Genomic DNA, 16168 nt, shown 5'->3' with positions numbered 1-16168 from the left:
CCTTGTCACAAATAAGAAGAGGAATCATCATTTCAGGCTTCCTGCAGTGCTGGCACCGAGCACTGTCTCTGCTGCCTTTGGTTAACTGGTAATTGGAAGACAACAGGAATCAGATCAAACAGGGCCCTGAAGCCCCAGGTTTCAGACCAGATCATCATCTGTGTAAACTGGCATGAGGTTGGTACATCACTGGGGGCACATTACAGTACCAATGTCACTCCAAAACGGATCATTTTGCCTTGAAATGATTTTGCTATAACTATCAGGAATCTTTGGTACACAGAAATGTCCATGCTCCAGTGATAAACATGAGCCTTGGAGTGACAGTTCTATTATTTTGCATTCCAAATATCCTCATCCTCTACAGATGCTGAGAATACTGTTTTCTCCAGCACCATCGGTCCCAACAGGAGATGCTCTGCAGAAACAACCAGAGAGGAGCCTGAGTGGAGCAGAAATCGCCATCTGAATTCCTGCATTATGCCCCAAACGCGACATGTGACGCTTGTTTCAGCCTTTATTAGCAGCGACACAAGGAAGCTTTTATCTTCTGTTTACTGGGATGGGAATAAACACAAAGAGTTAATATGTAACCATCCTTTTGTGGGTTTTTAAGGGCAGAGCCCTGGCCCGGGGGGCACTCGGGACGTCGGGGACTGGCAGGGATGCAGCCCCTGGCACTGCTCGGGTGCCTTGTGGCTCTGAGCCACTGCGCCCTCGCGTCCAAAGGTGAGTGTCTTCCACTTGCTAATAACAATCCCATCCTCAGGTGCGAATGGGGAAAATGGAGAAAACAACGGCATTTTAAAGCCTCTAGATAGTCCCGGTCAAGTGCTTTGAACGGGGCTTTTCTCTGAAAGCTTTTCTTCTCTTTTTCCTTTCTATTCTTTCCTCTGTCTCTTCCTGTGGTGAGTGTACAAAAGCATAAAATGAAGGAAAGCAGAAGAAATGCTGAGAGATGTTGTGGGACTCAGGCTGCCTGGCTGCCAGGGGGGAACTGTGTGTGCCAGGAATGAGACTGCTCCATCCCTGCTCACCCTCTCACCCCTCCTCCATGCCCACACTGCTCCTGCCTCACTTTTCTCCTCCTTTCCCCCACTCTGGGCACTGCCTCATGTCCCCTCTCCCCGTGTTTGCCATTTATTTCTCCATCCTGAGCTCTGTGTCCCTCTGTGCTCTCCCCTCGATGCCAGCAGAAGCCTCTCTCCATGTCCTCAGCAGGAGCTCAGCCTGCACCCTCCGTTCCTCTCTCGCTGTTCCCTCCTGTTCTCACCCTCTGGCTGATGAGATGCTCCTGCTGTCACCGTGTTAAAGCTGTTTGGGAAGCAGAGCTGTCTCATGGAACACTGGGACTACCCCAGTGAACAGAAAAATTGGAAAAAAGGAAATTTAATTACAAGAAAAAATACCTGATTTCAGGCTGACCCCCACCAAACTTAAAAATGAAAAGTTTGCTTTGAAGTCCTTCTCACCCTATTTTGTCCAAGGTAATTTACTGTAATTGACTCACTTTGTGCACCACCTTCATAAATCTATTCTGAAGGAAAAGTAAATTTTAGTTTAAAAAGTGACACAAAATCTAACTGGGACCATTGGTAGAGCTCCTGAGGAGAAGAAGAACACCACATTTTTTCCCTGCCTAATACTTACGGCAGCCATCAGCTGCCTCGGGAAGACAAAAGGACATCTCAGGGCAGGGAGATACTATAACTCATGACAATAGAGAATCCTCTGCTTCAAGCTGAGAAATAAAAACCACTCCAATTTTCTACCCAATCTCTAGTAAATTCCTTTCCTCCAGTCTGTCCCAGGCCACCAGAAGTGCTGTTTGCCACACTTAATGTAGACAAAAAGGTGTATGAAGTGGGTGAGGAAGTGGAGTACACCTGCCGGCCCGGGTTCATGCCCAACAGTGGGCAGAGGAAGTACACCTGCCTCCCGACGGGCAAGTGGCCCTTCAACACCCTGCTCTGCCTCCGTGAGTACCCACAGCAACTCCTGCTCCTGCCTCCATGGAGCTGGACAGGATATCTGAGAGTCCATGGGGGAATCGGATGGATTTGAACAGATCTCTCTCCAGTGGTTCTTCCCTCGCTCGTTGGATGACAGCAGGGTGTGGAGGAGGGGTGGTGATGGGAAGGATCTTCCCATCCGTGTCCCACACCTGCCCTTCAGCCCCTGCTCCTGGATGGGGATGGAGATTGGAGCTGGACAGGGTGAACCTTCATCTGCCCCAGCCCAGCAGAGCTTGCCCCCTAACAGCATGTGCTGCTTGATAACCCCTGCATTTATTGCACCCCTCAGAGGCATTTCCATCATTTCATTGCAGACAATTAACATTCCTCAAGACAATCCAGTGTTAAAAAAGATTTAATCCCAAAAACTTGTATTTTGACAGACACATAGAACAGCCAGACTTGTGGCATGTAGTACATGGGAGTGGAGAAATGTGAAAGCCACCAGGATGAGCCCTTATGATCTACTTGTTCCCATCATAATGCAATTATCATTTCATGCCTTATTAGTTAATATTATCCTTTTTTATATATATTTAATAAACAGCAAAGAGATGTCCCCCTCCTCCACCCCTGCAGAATGGGAAAATGGATTTTGAAGAGTTCCAGTACCAGAGTACTGTAACTTTTTCATGTGATCCAGGGTAAGTGTTCCCTTCCTCATGCTGCTAAATAAACAACCTAAATCACACTGTAGTATCACCCACTGCCATACACTGCAGGACAGAGAACATTGAAAGCTTCACATAAAAACTCATTTACATTTCACAAATCATTAAAAAAAGCCTGACTGGTGATCCACCTCTGTTCAGTCTTGGCTATAACATTATAGAGCTTTGCTACTCCAAAAGAAAAGCCTTACAAATATGGAAACCACCAAAATAGCAGAGATTTTATGTAAAAATTTATTCTGGGCTGCTTTCCCCTGCTTTTCAAATCCTCTTATTACATCATGAGATGAAATCCTACAGCAGAGAGTAGATAATCTCCATCAAAGTTATGCTGTTGGGCTCTGAAGACTGGAAATTGTGTTTCTATATCTTTCCAAGCTCAGTAAATGAAAACATGAGGTTAATCCTAACTTACCTGCAGTAAATGCACTTTTCCTCAGGGCTACTCATTAGCTTTAGGAAAAAGGATGCAATTAAAAAAATAGTTATGGTAAATGCAGGGAAGCATTTGATAATAGTAGGTATTTAATTGTACTTGGGTGATCAATGAAAGAGGGCTTACCTGGAAAGTCACAGGTGAGACACAGCCTAGAGCTCACTGAAAAGTGTCAACAGCCTCAACAACTTCTTTCTGTAAAAGAGAAATGAGATAAGGAATAAATTAATTCAACTATGACACCAAGTGTAGCAATGGGACTTGATTTTGTTAATTCTAATTTACTGGTTTTCAGCTGTGTGATATTGAAATGCCAAACATATGTTGAATATTTCTTTAAAACTCAGAGTAGATGTCAATAGTGTGAATACAGAGGATGGGAGAGAAGTATGTAATGTGCATATGGAAATTAAAATGTCTGGGATTAAAATATAATAATGCATCTTGGTGACTTTAATTCTTAAGAGTACTGAGTTCTTTCCAATATTTGATCCTAATTGCCATAATTAACTGGGAAATCCTCCCAAGAAACCATAACATTTGCATTAGCAATCATAGATCAATATTTGCTATTTACATACATCCACAGTGTTAATCAGTTGTAGAAATTAATATGTAAAACAGAATATAAAGTTGAAATGACAAAGCATCTTGTTGTATCAAGACTTCTCCCTGGGGCTTTGCAATATTTGGATATTAACAGTTTTTCAGAGCTGATTCTAAACTTCCTCTGAAGTCAGGAATTGTTAAACTAGAGAAAGATTTCAGAGCTGGATTCTTATTTCTGTTTATGTGAAATGACAGATCTTTGATTGATCTCCCTGCTCTGATAACCAGGTCTGTTTGTTTCCAGCTACAACCTCGTCGGCTCAAGAACGAGCCAGTGCATGGCAGATGGAAAGTGGACTGGAACTTTTCCACAGTGTCAACGTATGTGTTTCAATAAAAAACTATCCTTATTCCTATTCCAGAAATATTCCTTTCCATTGCTCAGAATTATATACACCCTTATTCAGAAGTCTCCTCCAGCGCTGTGCAAAAACTGGTTTGGGAAAATCAAGCACAAATGCTGCATGTTTGGTTTTATATGTGTGGGTTTTAGAGAAATACAGTTTAAAGGTCTGAACAAAAGGTCGGGATCAGGGATGCTATTTACAGCTGGAGGTAAGATGCTTATCCACTCAAATTCCTCCTCCCTGTGTATAAAAAGAGGATATTGTCATGTCTTTGTGCTTAGGCAGGGTTTTACTATAACCTATCCTCCAACAACACTTGACTGAAAAGCAGTAATATTGTCTGAAAAATCCAGCTAAACTCATGAATTCCATATTCTGAGGCCCTTGACACTTTTAATTATGTTTTGCCAGCTATGATTCCACGTGGGTTCATTTAGTCTTATGAATGCTGCTCCTCTGATTCTACAATTATTTGATCTTTAAGCCTTAATTTTCTGGATGCTGTGCTTTTGTAGCGGTGACTTGTGCACCTCCCTCACTTCCGGAATTTGGGGTCCTCTCTTACCGCCGCCTAAATCCTGGAAATGTCTCTCATTTCCTGGACACAATCCTGTTTGAATGTGTCCCTCCTCTCGCCCTGATTGGGAATGAGACAGCCACCTGCACGGCCAATGGCACCTGGAGCAGCATTCCAGTGTGCAAAGGTGAGTAACTTTCTTTTATCCACACCAAAAAATACTCCTGAGAACTTCACATACAAAACTAAATGAACAACAGTATTTTAATTTTGATATTTTAATATTTTGTTTTAATACAGCACAATTACTCTGCAGCTGAATTCTGCAATCATTCAGGCTCGTGGATCAAGGGGATTGCTAACCCATGGCACATAACATGGGATTGACAAAATATTTGCTGCAGGTGTAAAGGTTATATAAACAAACCCTGCTAAACCTGGTGCACAGTGGGGAACTTGAGCCTGGCCTCCAGTGTGCAGCCAACATTTGATTCTAGGTGCTCAGATTCACCTAAGAAATAGCCAACCTTACCCTCAGTCCTAAAAAGTTCCTTGCTTTTAGCTAAATTACACCACGTTTAAGTCATGTTATAATCACAGATTGCAATAGATGTGCATTTAAAGTAAGTAATGTTAATTTATTCATTGTGGTTTTTAAGCTTTCCCTGGCTGTGTTTTCCAGTGAAAGAGGCTGCAATGAACCACCTTGAAAGTCTTTATACATTTTTCAGGTTTATAGCTGTCTTTTTGACCTGTGACACTGATAAAGCTTTGGGTTTGGTTCTGTCCTGCAGTTGTCAACTGCCCCACTCCAATAGGAATAGAAAATGGGTTCATAGAGTTTGCTGTGCGCAGGACGTACCACTACAATGAAAGTGTCAGCTTTGGCTGCCAGCCCGGCTATGTGATGGAGGGATCCAAGCATTCCCGCTGTGAGAACACTGGAAACTGGTCCCCAAAGCCAGCCTGTAGAGGTGAGCACATCCCATCCCTTAAACACCAGGAATCAAACTGAACTCTTCCAGCAGACCACTGCTCTGACTGTTGAGTTGCCACTGCTCTGTGGGAGAGCTGTGCTCAAAAGGAAGCCAAAAAAGGAATTGCAAGGCCCTGATAATCCAAGCCCACTCCCAACACTGAATGTTGCATGACATGATGTATCTGGATTGACTTCAATAATCAGCCATGTAACTTTATTCTGTCTGAGTATTTCCTCTCCTCTTCCTATTTCATGTCATTAGAAATTACACTGAGGCTGGATTTTCACTGGAAACTTTTGACCCTTTGCTTCAGGGTCTGAATTTTTTCAGCATTTTAATACCAGCAGAAGTTCTGTCTATATGTAGGATTATTTTTCATTCCCAAATGTCACTTATACAGAATTCTGATGAGATCTAACCTACCCCCTTTTCAAACCTGTTCCTTACAACGGATTTTTTCCAGCACCATGTAAAATCCCAGCTAAGAAAGCTGTAGTATTGTACAATGGTGAGAAGAAGAGAGTTCAGAATGACCTGAAGGATGGCATTATGCATGGGGAAACTGTATCCTTCTTCTGCAAGAACAAGGAAAAATCCTGTGCCTACACTGTAGATGTGGAGTGTGTGGATGGCAACTTCACCCTCCCTGCCTGTTTTAAAGGTATGAGCCAGGCTCCTCACAAACCACTGGGTGGGGTGGAAATTGCAGCTGCTTGAGTGTGGGGGACAATGTCATAATTCACCTTCAAGACCTGCTTGAGTGGGTATAGGAATTATTGGGTATTTGAGTTATTGGGTATTTTGGAAGAAAATGGCCTGAGGAGAGAATTCCCAGCAAGAATTTTCTTTTCTTTCTTCTTTAATTCCTATCCTGTTCTAGAAGATGTTACTTAAAGATGTTACTAGCCCAAAGAAAAGGCCATTAAAGTATTCTGGGATTTCACAAATCCTTGGATCAGCACCTTCTTCAGGGATAAAAAGCCTGAACACTGCTGCAGGTTTCAGAACCTGACATATTCCTCGTATTCTGGTGAATTATTCCCACCTTATGCTGATCAGGAAAACACTTTGGACCGAGAGTGTTGAAAAGCAGCTGAGAGCTGTGAGGAGGAATTGGTGCTGGAAGAACAGCCTCACAGGCATGCAGGCTTTTAGAATAAATAAACATTACCAACTTTGTTAGCAAGAGGAAATGTTTCGCATTTGTTTTGTCAATATTGCTTGCATAGAATTTTCCTTGTAAGTTTTATTTTTATTTGTAAGCGAAGGAAAAGCACAGCCATGCATGATGAAAACATCTCTCCTCACATTTGGCTTCTGATGCACATAGCTCAGCTTTACTAACATAGAAAATAAAGGAACATTTCCAACAGTTTCACTAGGATTCAAAGATTGACTGCTCACCTCGCTGTTGTTTTCAGCTGTCACGTTTCAAGAATTTAACCCAAGTTCTTCACTTGTCTCCAACAGAACGTGGCTTTTTTTCAAGTCTGGTGAAGAAAGACCCCTCAGACATGAAAGCATGTGAAGATGAAGCCTGAAGCAGAGAAATAACCCAGTACTAAACTTCTGCCTTACTGAGACAGAACATTCCACATATGAGGGGAAAACTTAGGTCCTGTGAGTGTAACTTGGGTCTTGTAAATAACTCAGGTCCCGTGAGTGTAAATTTCCAGGTGAACTCCGGATTCTGTGAATGCTTTCTTCCCTCCCACCATTCCCACCAGTCTCTCCCACAAGCTACAACACATCATTTCAGCCATTAACTTCCATTCTCTTGTCTCTGCCTTCTTCCAAATCCCTGCACTACTGCTTCTCTTTCCACATATCCAACATTTATGCAACTGTAAATGACTTCCTCAACAGCAGTTGCTTTACAATAAAGTGATTTTCAGCCACTAGTGTGTTCTTATTTAATATTATCTAATCATCAATCAGATCCTTTAGCTCTGGACCGATTTATAGCAAAAGGCCTTAATCATTAGTAATTACTGGGTTCTGATTCCATTACCACTCCCCTGTGTCAGGGAGTGGACCTTTAATTATAGATAGCAGAGGGTCACAAGCTTGGGATTTTCCAGAATTTACGTCAGTAGAAAGACTGAGATTTCCAAATGAGTTTAGAAGCCAAGTATCCAACCATGATTTAAACATCAATAGCATCAGATAAAGAGGTTTTTAATATCTCTAAAAAAAAAAATTTGCTTAAGTTAGTAAGACTATTTACATTTTTGAGATTCTAACTTCACCTGAAACTGTTTTAAACCACTGTTAATTTTTACCTCTGTTTCAATATTACGCAATATAATTGCTTCAGTTCTCTATCTTTTGCTTTTTTTTTTTAAGAGAACTGTACATCATTGAGCAACAGTTCTGATATCTGGTCGTTAAGTAGCTCTGAAGTAAATTATACTTTTAATTTGATTTATGATACAGGCAGCTCACTGGTATGATCCAGTCTGGCAAACTTTGTGCTTATGTCTGTATTTTCTTTCAGAAAAAGTAATTATGATTTCAACATACTAGAAAGTGATAGAGAAATATTTGTGGTACACTTATAATAAATTGTCATGAGTCATACAGGGTTCCCTCTGCACTTTAAAAGCCTTTCTTTGATAAAAAGCATGAGCTCCACAGTAATAATCCACTGCAGAACTTTTAAAAGGACCATTTAATATTAAGATCAAGCTACTTGTAAGATGGTAGAGCTTCCATTAAAGAACTATGAACATATTCTAATTATATACTTTTTTATTTTTTTTGTAAGGCTGCATATGAATATTTTAATAGTATGACTGATATAATTCATCCTTATGCTTCCTATTTTTAAGGAGAGATTGAGGCAGCTATTATTAAGTATTTAGCACTTTGTACTCAGCAACAATTTAATTTTCTAATGCAGAGACAGACAAATTTATGCAGGCAACTGAAGTGGGTATTTTGTTGGTGCAGCGTGTGTTGTATTTTTGTTCTGAACACGTTTAGGTGAGATCCTCAAATGATGACTGCAGGCCAAGACACCTATAACTCCTAATACATCCATAGTTCAGCTGGCAGAAGCCAATTAATTTGGAAATCCAATCTAAATGTGGTGTGGATCCATCTCTGGGATCAGGATGTTCAGGACAGTTGCTGAGATACCAAACACGGTTTAATATTAACTTGTGTTTCACAGCAAACCCTGTGAAGTTGGCGTAAGTAAGCTTAGCATTCACTGCCACCCAAATGCTGCTTGCCCCTGAAATAACTTGTGTTTTGCACAAAAACAGCTGCCCCAGGAAAACTGAGGTTTTTCCAAGGAAATGTTCCCAGTTCTACTTACCCATGCAGCAGAATAATGACTGAACAAATCGGCTGGCCCTGCTTCCTCGCTGGATGTGAAGCACTGGAATACTTGAAAGGATCACCCTTAGGAGTCAATGTTCACATGCTGAATTTATTATCTACTCTCCTGAAGCAAGAAGAGGGAGGAAAAAATATCTGTGACCTGTTAACTCTTTGAAGTAGTGAGGTGTTTGTGAATCACAACTTTCCAGACATGAAAGATTTGCTCAGAAGGGCTGAAAAAGAACGTCTTGCAACTCAAAATGTTCCAGAAGCTGGTATGAGGCAGTGAAACCTGCCTTCTTTTTTATTTTTTTTCTGTATTTTTGAGATGTTTGAAAAAATGCCTTAAGCTGTGTTCATGTTACTTGTGGCAACCTGCCGAGACAGTTAAAGAGATAAGAGAACATGGTAAAATGTGGTGAAAAAAAAAAGTATTGAATATGTTTTACTTAAATGACTGTATTTTTACAATTCAAATTGGGAATTTGTTCTGTATCCTGGTAGGGATATCTTTGTGCTCTGTATGTGTCTACAGTGATTTCCTCAGGAGGGTCAGGGCACACCAGTGCTCCTCACATCCAGGCTGCAGCTTTGGATGGAGACAAGACCCCAGTCATTTCTTCAATATTTTATTTTTCTTTCTGTTTTTTTCGGATAGAAGTTGTGCAATTGTCAAATCATTTCAGGTAGGCTCCAACTTCTCTGGCCACCCTGTTCTGCCTTGGGAAGCAGACCCAGAAACTGGATTTATTCCCTCAGGAAATTTCTCCTGGAGTAGTGGTTCCAATCATTGATTTTGCTTGGCCTCGTGTTCTTTTTGATCATATTCCAGCAAATTCAGTTTTTCGAAGTACTTTGTGACGAGTATGACAAAGATACATTCAAATCTGAAGGAAACATGCAGAAACACAGCAGCTTTATTCTGCTGCGAGGATCTACCATGGATTTAACAGAGCTGAAAAGTATCCCGTGCTCCAGTATATATCAAATGCCAAATATTTGAATTTTGGGATTCTTAGCAGTGCCAGGGCCTGCCCACCCTCACAGGGAACAATTCCTGCCCAGAATCCCATCCATCCCTGCCCCCTGGCAGTGGAAGCCATTCCCTGTGTCCTGTCCCTTCAAGCCCTTGTCCCCAGTCCCTCTCCTGCTCTCCTGGGTTCCTTTTGTGTTCTGGAAGGGGCTCTGAGGTGTCTCCAGAGCCTCTTCTTCTCCAGGTGAACACTCCCAGCTCTCCCAGCCTGGCTCCAGAGGGGCTCCAGCCCTTGGAGCATCTCCATGGCCTCCTCTGGGCTCTGTGCAGCAGCTGCAGGTCCTGGCTGTGCTGGGCCCAGGGCTGGGGCAGCTCTGCCCTTCAGATCGGTGTTTGAAGGAACAGCTCTGGCTCAGGGGTCTCAGCTGAGGGGCAGAGGGCCAGAACCTCCCTCCCGTGCTGCCCACGCCGGGCTCAGCACAGCAGGGCACACGGCCGGGCCACGCTGGGCTCCTCTCCCACCAACAGCTGAATCCTTCCCCCAGGACTGCTCCGGCCCTTCTCACCCAGCCCGTGTTTGTGCTGGGGATCGGCCAAACCCAGGCGCAGGACTTGGCATCTCCCGTTCCTCCCTCGGAGCTCCCCGAGGCTGTGCTGGGGAGGCGCTTCCCGTGCGTGTCTGAGCGCATCCACAAAGGGGGTGAACTGGGGGAGAGCACTGAGCTCGGTGAATTGGGGTGACCGCACTGCTGGGCTGTGGTGACAGTCATCACTTCGGGCAGGAATCACAGAATATCCTGAGCTGGAAAGATCATCGAGTCCAGCCCCTGTCCCTGCACAGACAGCCCAACAATCCCACCCTGCGCATCCCCGGCAGCCGTGTCCAAACGCTCCTGGAGCTCCGGCAGCCTCGGGGCCGTGCCTGGGGGATCCTGTTCAGTGCTCAGCACGCTCTGGAGGAAGAACCTTTTCCTAAAATCCAGCCTAAAGCTCCCGTGGCACAGCTCTAGCGGTGCCCTGGTTCCTGTCCCCGGTCACCAGAGGGAAGAGCACAGTGCCTCTCTGAGCTGTGACTGCGTTCCCGCTGTGCCCCACCAGCACCTTCCTCGCACTCCTCAGTCCCCAAAGCTTTCCCCGTTCCTGGGGACGAAGAACTCCGCAGCCCAGCCCGGTCCCACCCCCGCGGGCTGTGCTCGGGGTCCCCATGCCCCGCCTGAGGCCGGCCGGGCCGGGCCGGGCCCGGTCACCGCGGAAACGGAAACGCGCGGGCCGGGGCCGCCGGGAGCGGGGCCGGTTTGAACGTTCGGCCGCCGCCGCCGCCGCCTTCCCCCGCCGCGACCGCGACCCGCGGCCCCCCGAGGTAACGGGGCAGGGCCCGCGGGGCCCGGCCGGGCAGGGAGGGCTGCCGGGGACACCCGTGTGCGCCCCGGGCCGGGGCACGGCCCGGGCTGGCCGCAGGGAAGGGCCCTGGGGCGGGCCCGGGCCGTGCGGTTCCGCTGGCAGAGGAACGCGTTCATTGCTGGAACGGGCCAGGAAAGGTCCCCGCTCTGCTGGGCAGTGAACGGCACGGGAGCCAAGAGCGCTGCTCTGCGCGGTGATGCTTCCTTCAAAACAGTGCTGACAGCATCTTTGCTCCTGTTACTTGTAACTATCGCTCTACTTGCTGTTTTCCCTCCTTACTCTCCCCTCTTCGTAAAAGAAACTCCTCTGATTACAAGGAATACCAGGTTAGGAATGCGGTATCACACAAACGCCTTGAGGTGTTTTATACAAATTGGGTGTAATGAATATATTTATTGTGCGGTTGGCTATTCAGTTTCAAAGCTAAACAAGCACATTCTTGTAGATTACACTGCCTACTTGCTATTTACAAAGAATCTGTCTTAGTTTCGTGTTTATTTGACCATAACAAGACATGTAGGTTCACTTCCTGTATTCTTCTAAGCACATCTTTGTGTGGCCTGACATGAAGAGAGACGGTATTTGACCTTTTCTGCATCAATGTAGTATTTGACCTTTTCTACACCAATGTCATTAATTTTGCAGGTTACTTTGTGTGCTTTCAAAATGAGCAGTGAAGACGAAATAAAGGAAAACTTGGATGCGGAATTTGATCGCTTTGTTGTGGCTATGAAGCCCTATGTGCTTAACCTGCAGCATAGTTCAGGTACCTATGGTAAAATGTGCATTTAAACACTAATAACTAATAACAAAGTCCTAGGCACTGGCAGTTATTATGTGTAGTTGTATCACTTAATTTAGCCAGGCACTTCATCTCTGGCATTAAAAGGTACACTTTTGACTGGGAGGTTTGCACAGCTTCTAAAGTTGGATGTTTTCTGCCTTGTTTTCATGATGTAAACATGCTATTGCATAAATACATTAACATCTATGTTTAAAAACCTAGTTCAGTGGAAACTAAAAGCTTTCAAAGGGCATTGTTTCTGAGATAGCAAATTTTTTTTGTAATTATAAAGTTGTTAACGTTTGTTCAGGAACGTGTAATAATAGGAAGATCAATGTGTAATAATAGGAACGTCGATTAATAAATGGTGTTGTATAAATCTAATTTTTACAACAAGCTGGTTATTATTAAAGGCACAAACCCTACAAATTAAGAACTTTATGTGTAAACATTTAACCAAATGAATAATTTCCTTGTCTGGTAGCAAATCTTGTGTAAATAGAAATTTATTTTTTAAAATGGATGAGGATTTATAGTGTATTTAAAGCTCACGCATGCTCATGCAAGCTGTAAGTTGTAGTTTATGGCAGCTCTTGCAGTGAGTGCAGAATTCCTGGTGTTTCCAATTCCATGCTGTTTCCAAAAGTGATGTAAACTGGTAAACTTGAATTTATAGAAAACGTTTGTGAAATATGTAGATTTGAACCATTCTTAAAGATTTACTTTTATTCTAAGTATTTAACCATTTATTTGCTTTGGTCATTTGGGAGCTTGTTTTGTTTTAAACTTCGGTGTAGAAGGGAAAAACCTACAAAATTGGTGACCAGTGATAGCTTCTCTTTTCTTCATGTGTTTGATTTGCTCTGAAAATGTATAGTGACCACGTATATCTATATTTGCAGACAGAAAAAGATGCTCACTATGGATTAAAAAACTCTGCAAACCTTCAGGAACAGGCATAGGAATAGTGGGAAGGGAGAATCGAAACTTGTATGCAAAACTGTTGCTCCACATGCTGCAGAGAGGAGTTCTGGATGGTCCCTTCAGCCAAAAACCAGAGGAGGGAATGCTGAGAACTTTGCCTGCCTACATGGTGAGTGTCATTTCATTATGAGACAAACTTGCTAAAATGTATCCTGGAATTGCTTTTCCATCTTAGATTTGGCACAAATGTGGCAAACGGTTCTGAATGGATTGAGTGGAGCTGCCTGGGATAAATAAAGGCATTTCTTGTAACTGATGCTCGGAAAACCTTCCAGCGAGCAAAACTTTTTGTGACCTGTGTTTTCAAAATTCTGGTTAGAAGGCTAATGAAAATGGGTGTTTGAAGGAACAGAAAAGTAATCTTTTTCTAGTTCTTTGGAAAAATGTAATGAAAGGCCCTGCAGGCTTTCTTTTGTCCTAATCAGTAGATATCTCTTGTGAAAGGAAAATTGCTCTTGAAAGTGGTGACTTCAGTAGCCTGAGAAGACTATAGAATTCACACAGACATTGTTAAAGTTCCAGTTTGTTTTCTGAGGAGCTGAATATGCTGTGTGAACCCTTGGCATCAGCTTCAGTGATATAACAATGCCAGTTTTTGCTACAATTACCCATCCTGTAAGAAATATTGGAAAATATTTACACTGTTGCTGTGGATTCCCATGGGCTGGGAAGGTGGCATTTGCACACCTCTCTGACTTCACTGGAAGAGGAGTGTTTCTACTGCAGATAGTCCTGCAAGAAATGACATCGAGGGTGTAAAGAATGTGTCTGTGTATGTATCTTCTCATGTTGATTTTGCACTTGTTCTCATTCTAGTCCGTTTATTTTGATGAACCAATTTCACCAAGATTTCGGAACAGCAGCGCTGACTGCATACCTGAGTGGGTGGTGGGAGAGCTGGGAAAGAATGACAGTAACATATCCTCTGTGGAGGGCTCATCTTCAGCAACACCTGCACATGGGTAAGGTTTCTGTCTTTGCTTCAGCAGTGTTTGATTTGTATTTATTTATTTAATAGATGTAGGCTCTGGATGTCTCCGTTTGTATGAGTTTATTGCACTCCCTCATGGACTCACCATCAGTGTTTGTGCTTTATATACAGAAATTCTGGGAACAGCTTCAATGTAATGAGAACTTCCAGACTGCTCTGTTCTTCCTTTTCTCCATTATGTCTTCTTCTCTGACTTCTTTACATCTTCTTCCATCTCGCATCCCTCTATCCCCTTTTCCTTCCTCTTGTCCTCCTCCTCCTTTCAGTTCCAGACACTTAGTGTGGAAAGTCAAAGGCTACATCTGTAGTCTAAGGCCATGATGCTGAAAGCAGCTGTTTTATCAAATAGTTTTTAATGTCTTTTCCCCTAATAAATTAGAAATATAAGCAAGCATACATATGGTAGATTTAGGGGTTGTTCTATGATTGTTGCTCGCAGGTTTTTTAGAGGAAACAGAATAGTGGCTCCTTGCAGATAAGCAGGTTTTGCTGAGCAAGATTTAGGTTTTTGATTTGCAGCAGGCAGTGAGCTTAAACCTCATCCTGGGTCCCAGGCAGCTGAGAATAGAGCAGTTTACAGCAGGGAAAAAGGGGTGAAATGTGTCATGTTATTAAGGCTTGTTTTCCTGTTGGCTTGGAAAGATGTCCCTGCAGTATTGAAGGAGTGACAAGCTGGTCATTTGGACACTTGGAAAACTTCAGCTCTGTTCTGTCCTAAATTGTGAGAATCTTAGGTAAATTCTAGTTTAATCTACCATTCTTAACTATATGCTTTCTGGATTTTCTTACTTAGTGCAACTTTGCACTGATTATCAAGATCTTTTTTTTCTTTATGTGTCTGCATTTCAGTCATGGATGGAATTTCCACTTGTTTGCCCATTTTAACATCAACATAAGTTAATGCTTAACCTTTCTGAAATCCTTGGTGAAGGAAGCACTATTAGACATGGAGTGAATATTAGTCAAAGCTCAGTAGGTGCTATACAAGAAGTGAGTGTTTGCTCTGCTTCTGGTTTTGTTTCATTGTGTTAGAAGTACATTTTTAAGTTTAGTTTCAGAAGTCCAATGCTTTTTTAATGTCTTTGCTTACATCTTTCATACATGGCCACCGTTAGCTGTTCTCTTGTAGGCACACTGATGTTTTTGCTGTTTATCCTCATTTTTCAATCATGTTTTTAGTTTTTCAGCAGTGATTTGGACAAGTGACATGGACACTTGCAAGTTAAATCACATTAATATTGAGTATCATGCAACTCTTCTGTATCCATTAACTGTGTGTAATTCTAACAATCATTTAAGAAGTTACTCTTATGTCTGAGGTCTCTTTACCTCCTTTTCTCGAGGATTAGGGGCTATTCTGGTTGCTTGCACTTATGCTCTGTTAAGAACCTGTGGTTTTGATAACAGACTTGTGGTTTAAGAACCAGAGGCAGAGAATGGAGAATTTCCAGCTGAGTTATGATATTACTGCTTTGGGCTTGGTGTTACAGAGAGTTGTTGGGAGGAGCTGTCCAGATACCCTTAATTAAAAAAAAAAAAAAATAGATTTGACATTATGAAAGCAAGTAGTACATAATGTTTTAGAAAAGTTTTTTGAGACCTTGGATGAATTTTTGTTATTGTTGTGCCATGTCAGGATACCTGGCCTGGGTGTGACCAGGTTGTGTCAGTCCCTGGGAGCAACATCATCAAGTCAAAGTATCACTCTGGGTGTTAGCAGCAATAAAATACCAGCACAACTCTCCCCTTTTAGGCCAAATTAAGCACACTGATATCTCTACAAGGCCATATTTGTGGTATAAAAATACACCTTATTACTCTGAATTCCTGACTCGTACTGTCAGCTGGGGTGGGATTTACATGTTCCTCCCTCTTCATCCCAGTGGGGCTGGGCCCCACTTGAGGTGCACTTCCACCTATTCCCTCCCTTCTTTGCCACAGTTTTTCCCTCTTTTGCTACCTGGTTCATAGTAGAATATTGGGAATTTGATGTCTTTTCCCACTCAGTGTCTGAACCTAAGATTCAGCTTGGCCTGGCAAAGTTCCCAAAGTCATTTTTGGTGTAGTGAAGCTTTATTTCACTTTTCCCCTTTTATCCTGAGGGAATGAAGTAATGCCTACATTGGTGATCAG

The 16168-nt window shown here is 43.0% G+C and overlaps 2 protein-coding genes across 6 annotated transcripts in view; both read left to right on the top strand.

The window, feature by feature from the left end:
* Positions 1 to 570: 570 nt before the first annotated feature.
* On the top strand, positions 571 to 7473 carry APOH (apolipoprotein H). Of its 3 annotated transcripts, none has more exons than XM_058852393.1 (8): positions 571 to 729; positions 1802 to 1978; positions 2563 to 2659; positions 3976 to 4052; positions 4594 to 4782; positions 5390 to 5569; positions 6039 to 6236; positions 7046 to 7473. In XM_058852393.1, exons 1-8 carry the CDS (start codon positions 666 to 668, stop codon positions 7114 to 7116), a joined length of 1053 nt encoding a protein of 350 aa, XP_058708376.1. In that variant the 5' UTR covers positions 571 to 665; the 3' UTR covers positions 7117 to 7473. The 3 variants fall into 3 exon arrangements, with proteins under 3 accessions (XP_058708376.1, XP_058708377.1, XP_058708375.1); XM_058852392.1 differs by having other exon boundaries at positions 633 to 729; positions 1784 to 1978; XM_058852394.1 differs by lacking the exon at positions 1802 to 1978 and having other exon boundaries at positions 602 to 729.
* Positions 7474 to 7623: 150 nt separating this feature from the next.
* The window catches only part of CEP112 (centrosomal protein 112), a 159611-nt gene continuing 151066 nt past the window's right edge, over positions 7624 to 16168 (top strand). For 2 of the 3 annotated variants that reach the window (XM_058852388.1, XM_058852387.1), the window contains exons 1-4: positions 7624 to 11235; positions 11922 to 12042; positions 12963 to 13153; positions 13861 to 14006. In XM_058852388.1, the coding sequence (XP_058708371.1) occupies positions 11080 to 11235; positions 11922 to 12042; positions 12963 to 13153; positions 13861 to 14006 (614 nt within the window). In that variant the 5' untranslated portion in view covers positions 7624 to 11079. Of the gene's footprint in view, positions 11520 to 11921; positions 12043 to 12962; positions 13154 to 13860; positions 14007 to 16168 lie in introns of all 3 variants that reach the window. The other variant, XM_058852391.1, reaches the window with a different exon arrangement.

This window comes from Poecile atricapillus, chromosome 17 (assembly GCF_030490865.1).
Source record: "Poecile atricapillus isolate bPoeAtr1 chromosome 17, bPoeAtr1.hap1, whole genome shotgun sequence".
Classification (NCBI taxonomy): domain Eukaryota; kingdom Metazoa; phylum Chordata; class Aves; order Passeriformes; family Paridae; genus Poecile; species Poecile atricapillus.
This window is presented reverse-complemented; position numbering and strand designations above follow the sequence as displayed.

Bases quoted from the DNA above. Each gene is read 5' to 3' on its own strand.
- APOH (XM_058852392.1), top strand. From the start codon at position 666: ATGCAGCCCCTGGCACTGCTCGGGTGCCTTGTGGCTCTGAGCCACTGC. The intron at 1,979-2,562 runs GTGAGTACCCAC...TTTAATAAACAG, and splicing joins CAACACCCTGCTCTGCCTCC to CAAAGAGATGTCCCCCTCCT. The intron at 4,053-4,593 runs GTATGTGTTTCA...GTGCTTTTGTAG, and splicing joins AACTTTTCCACAGTGTCAAC to CGGTGACTTGTGCACCTCCC.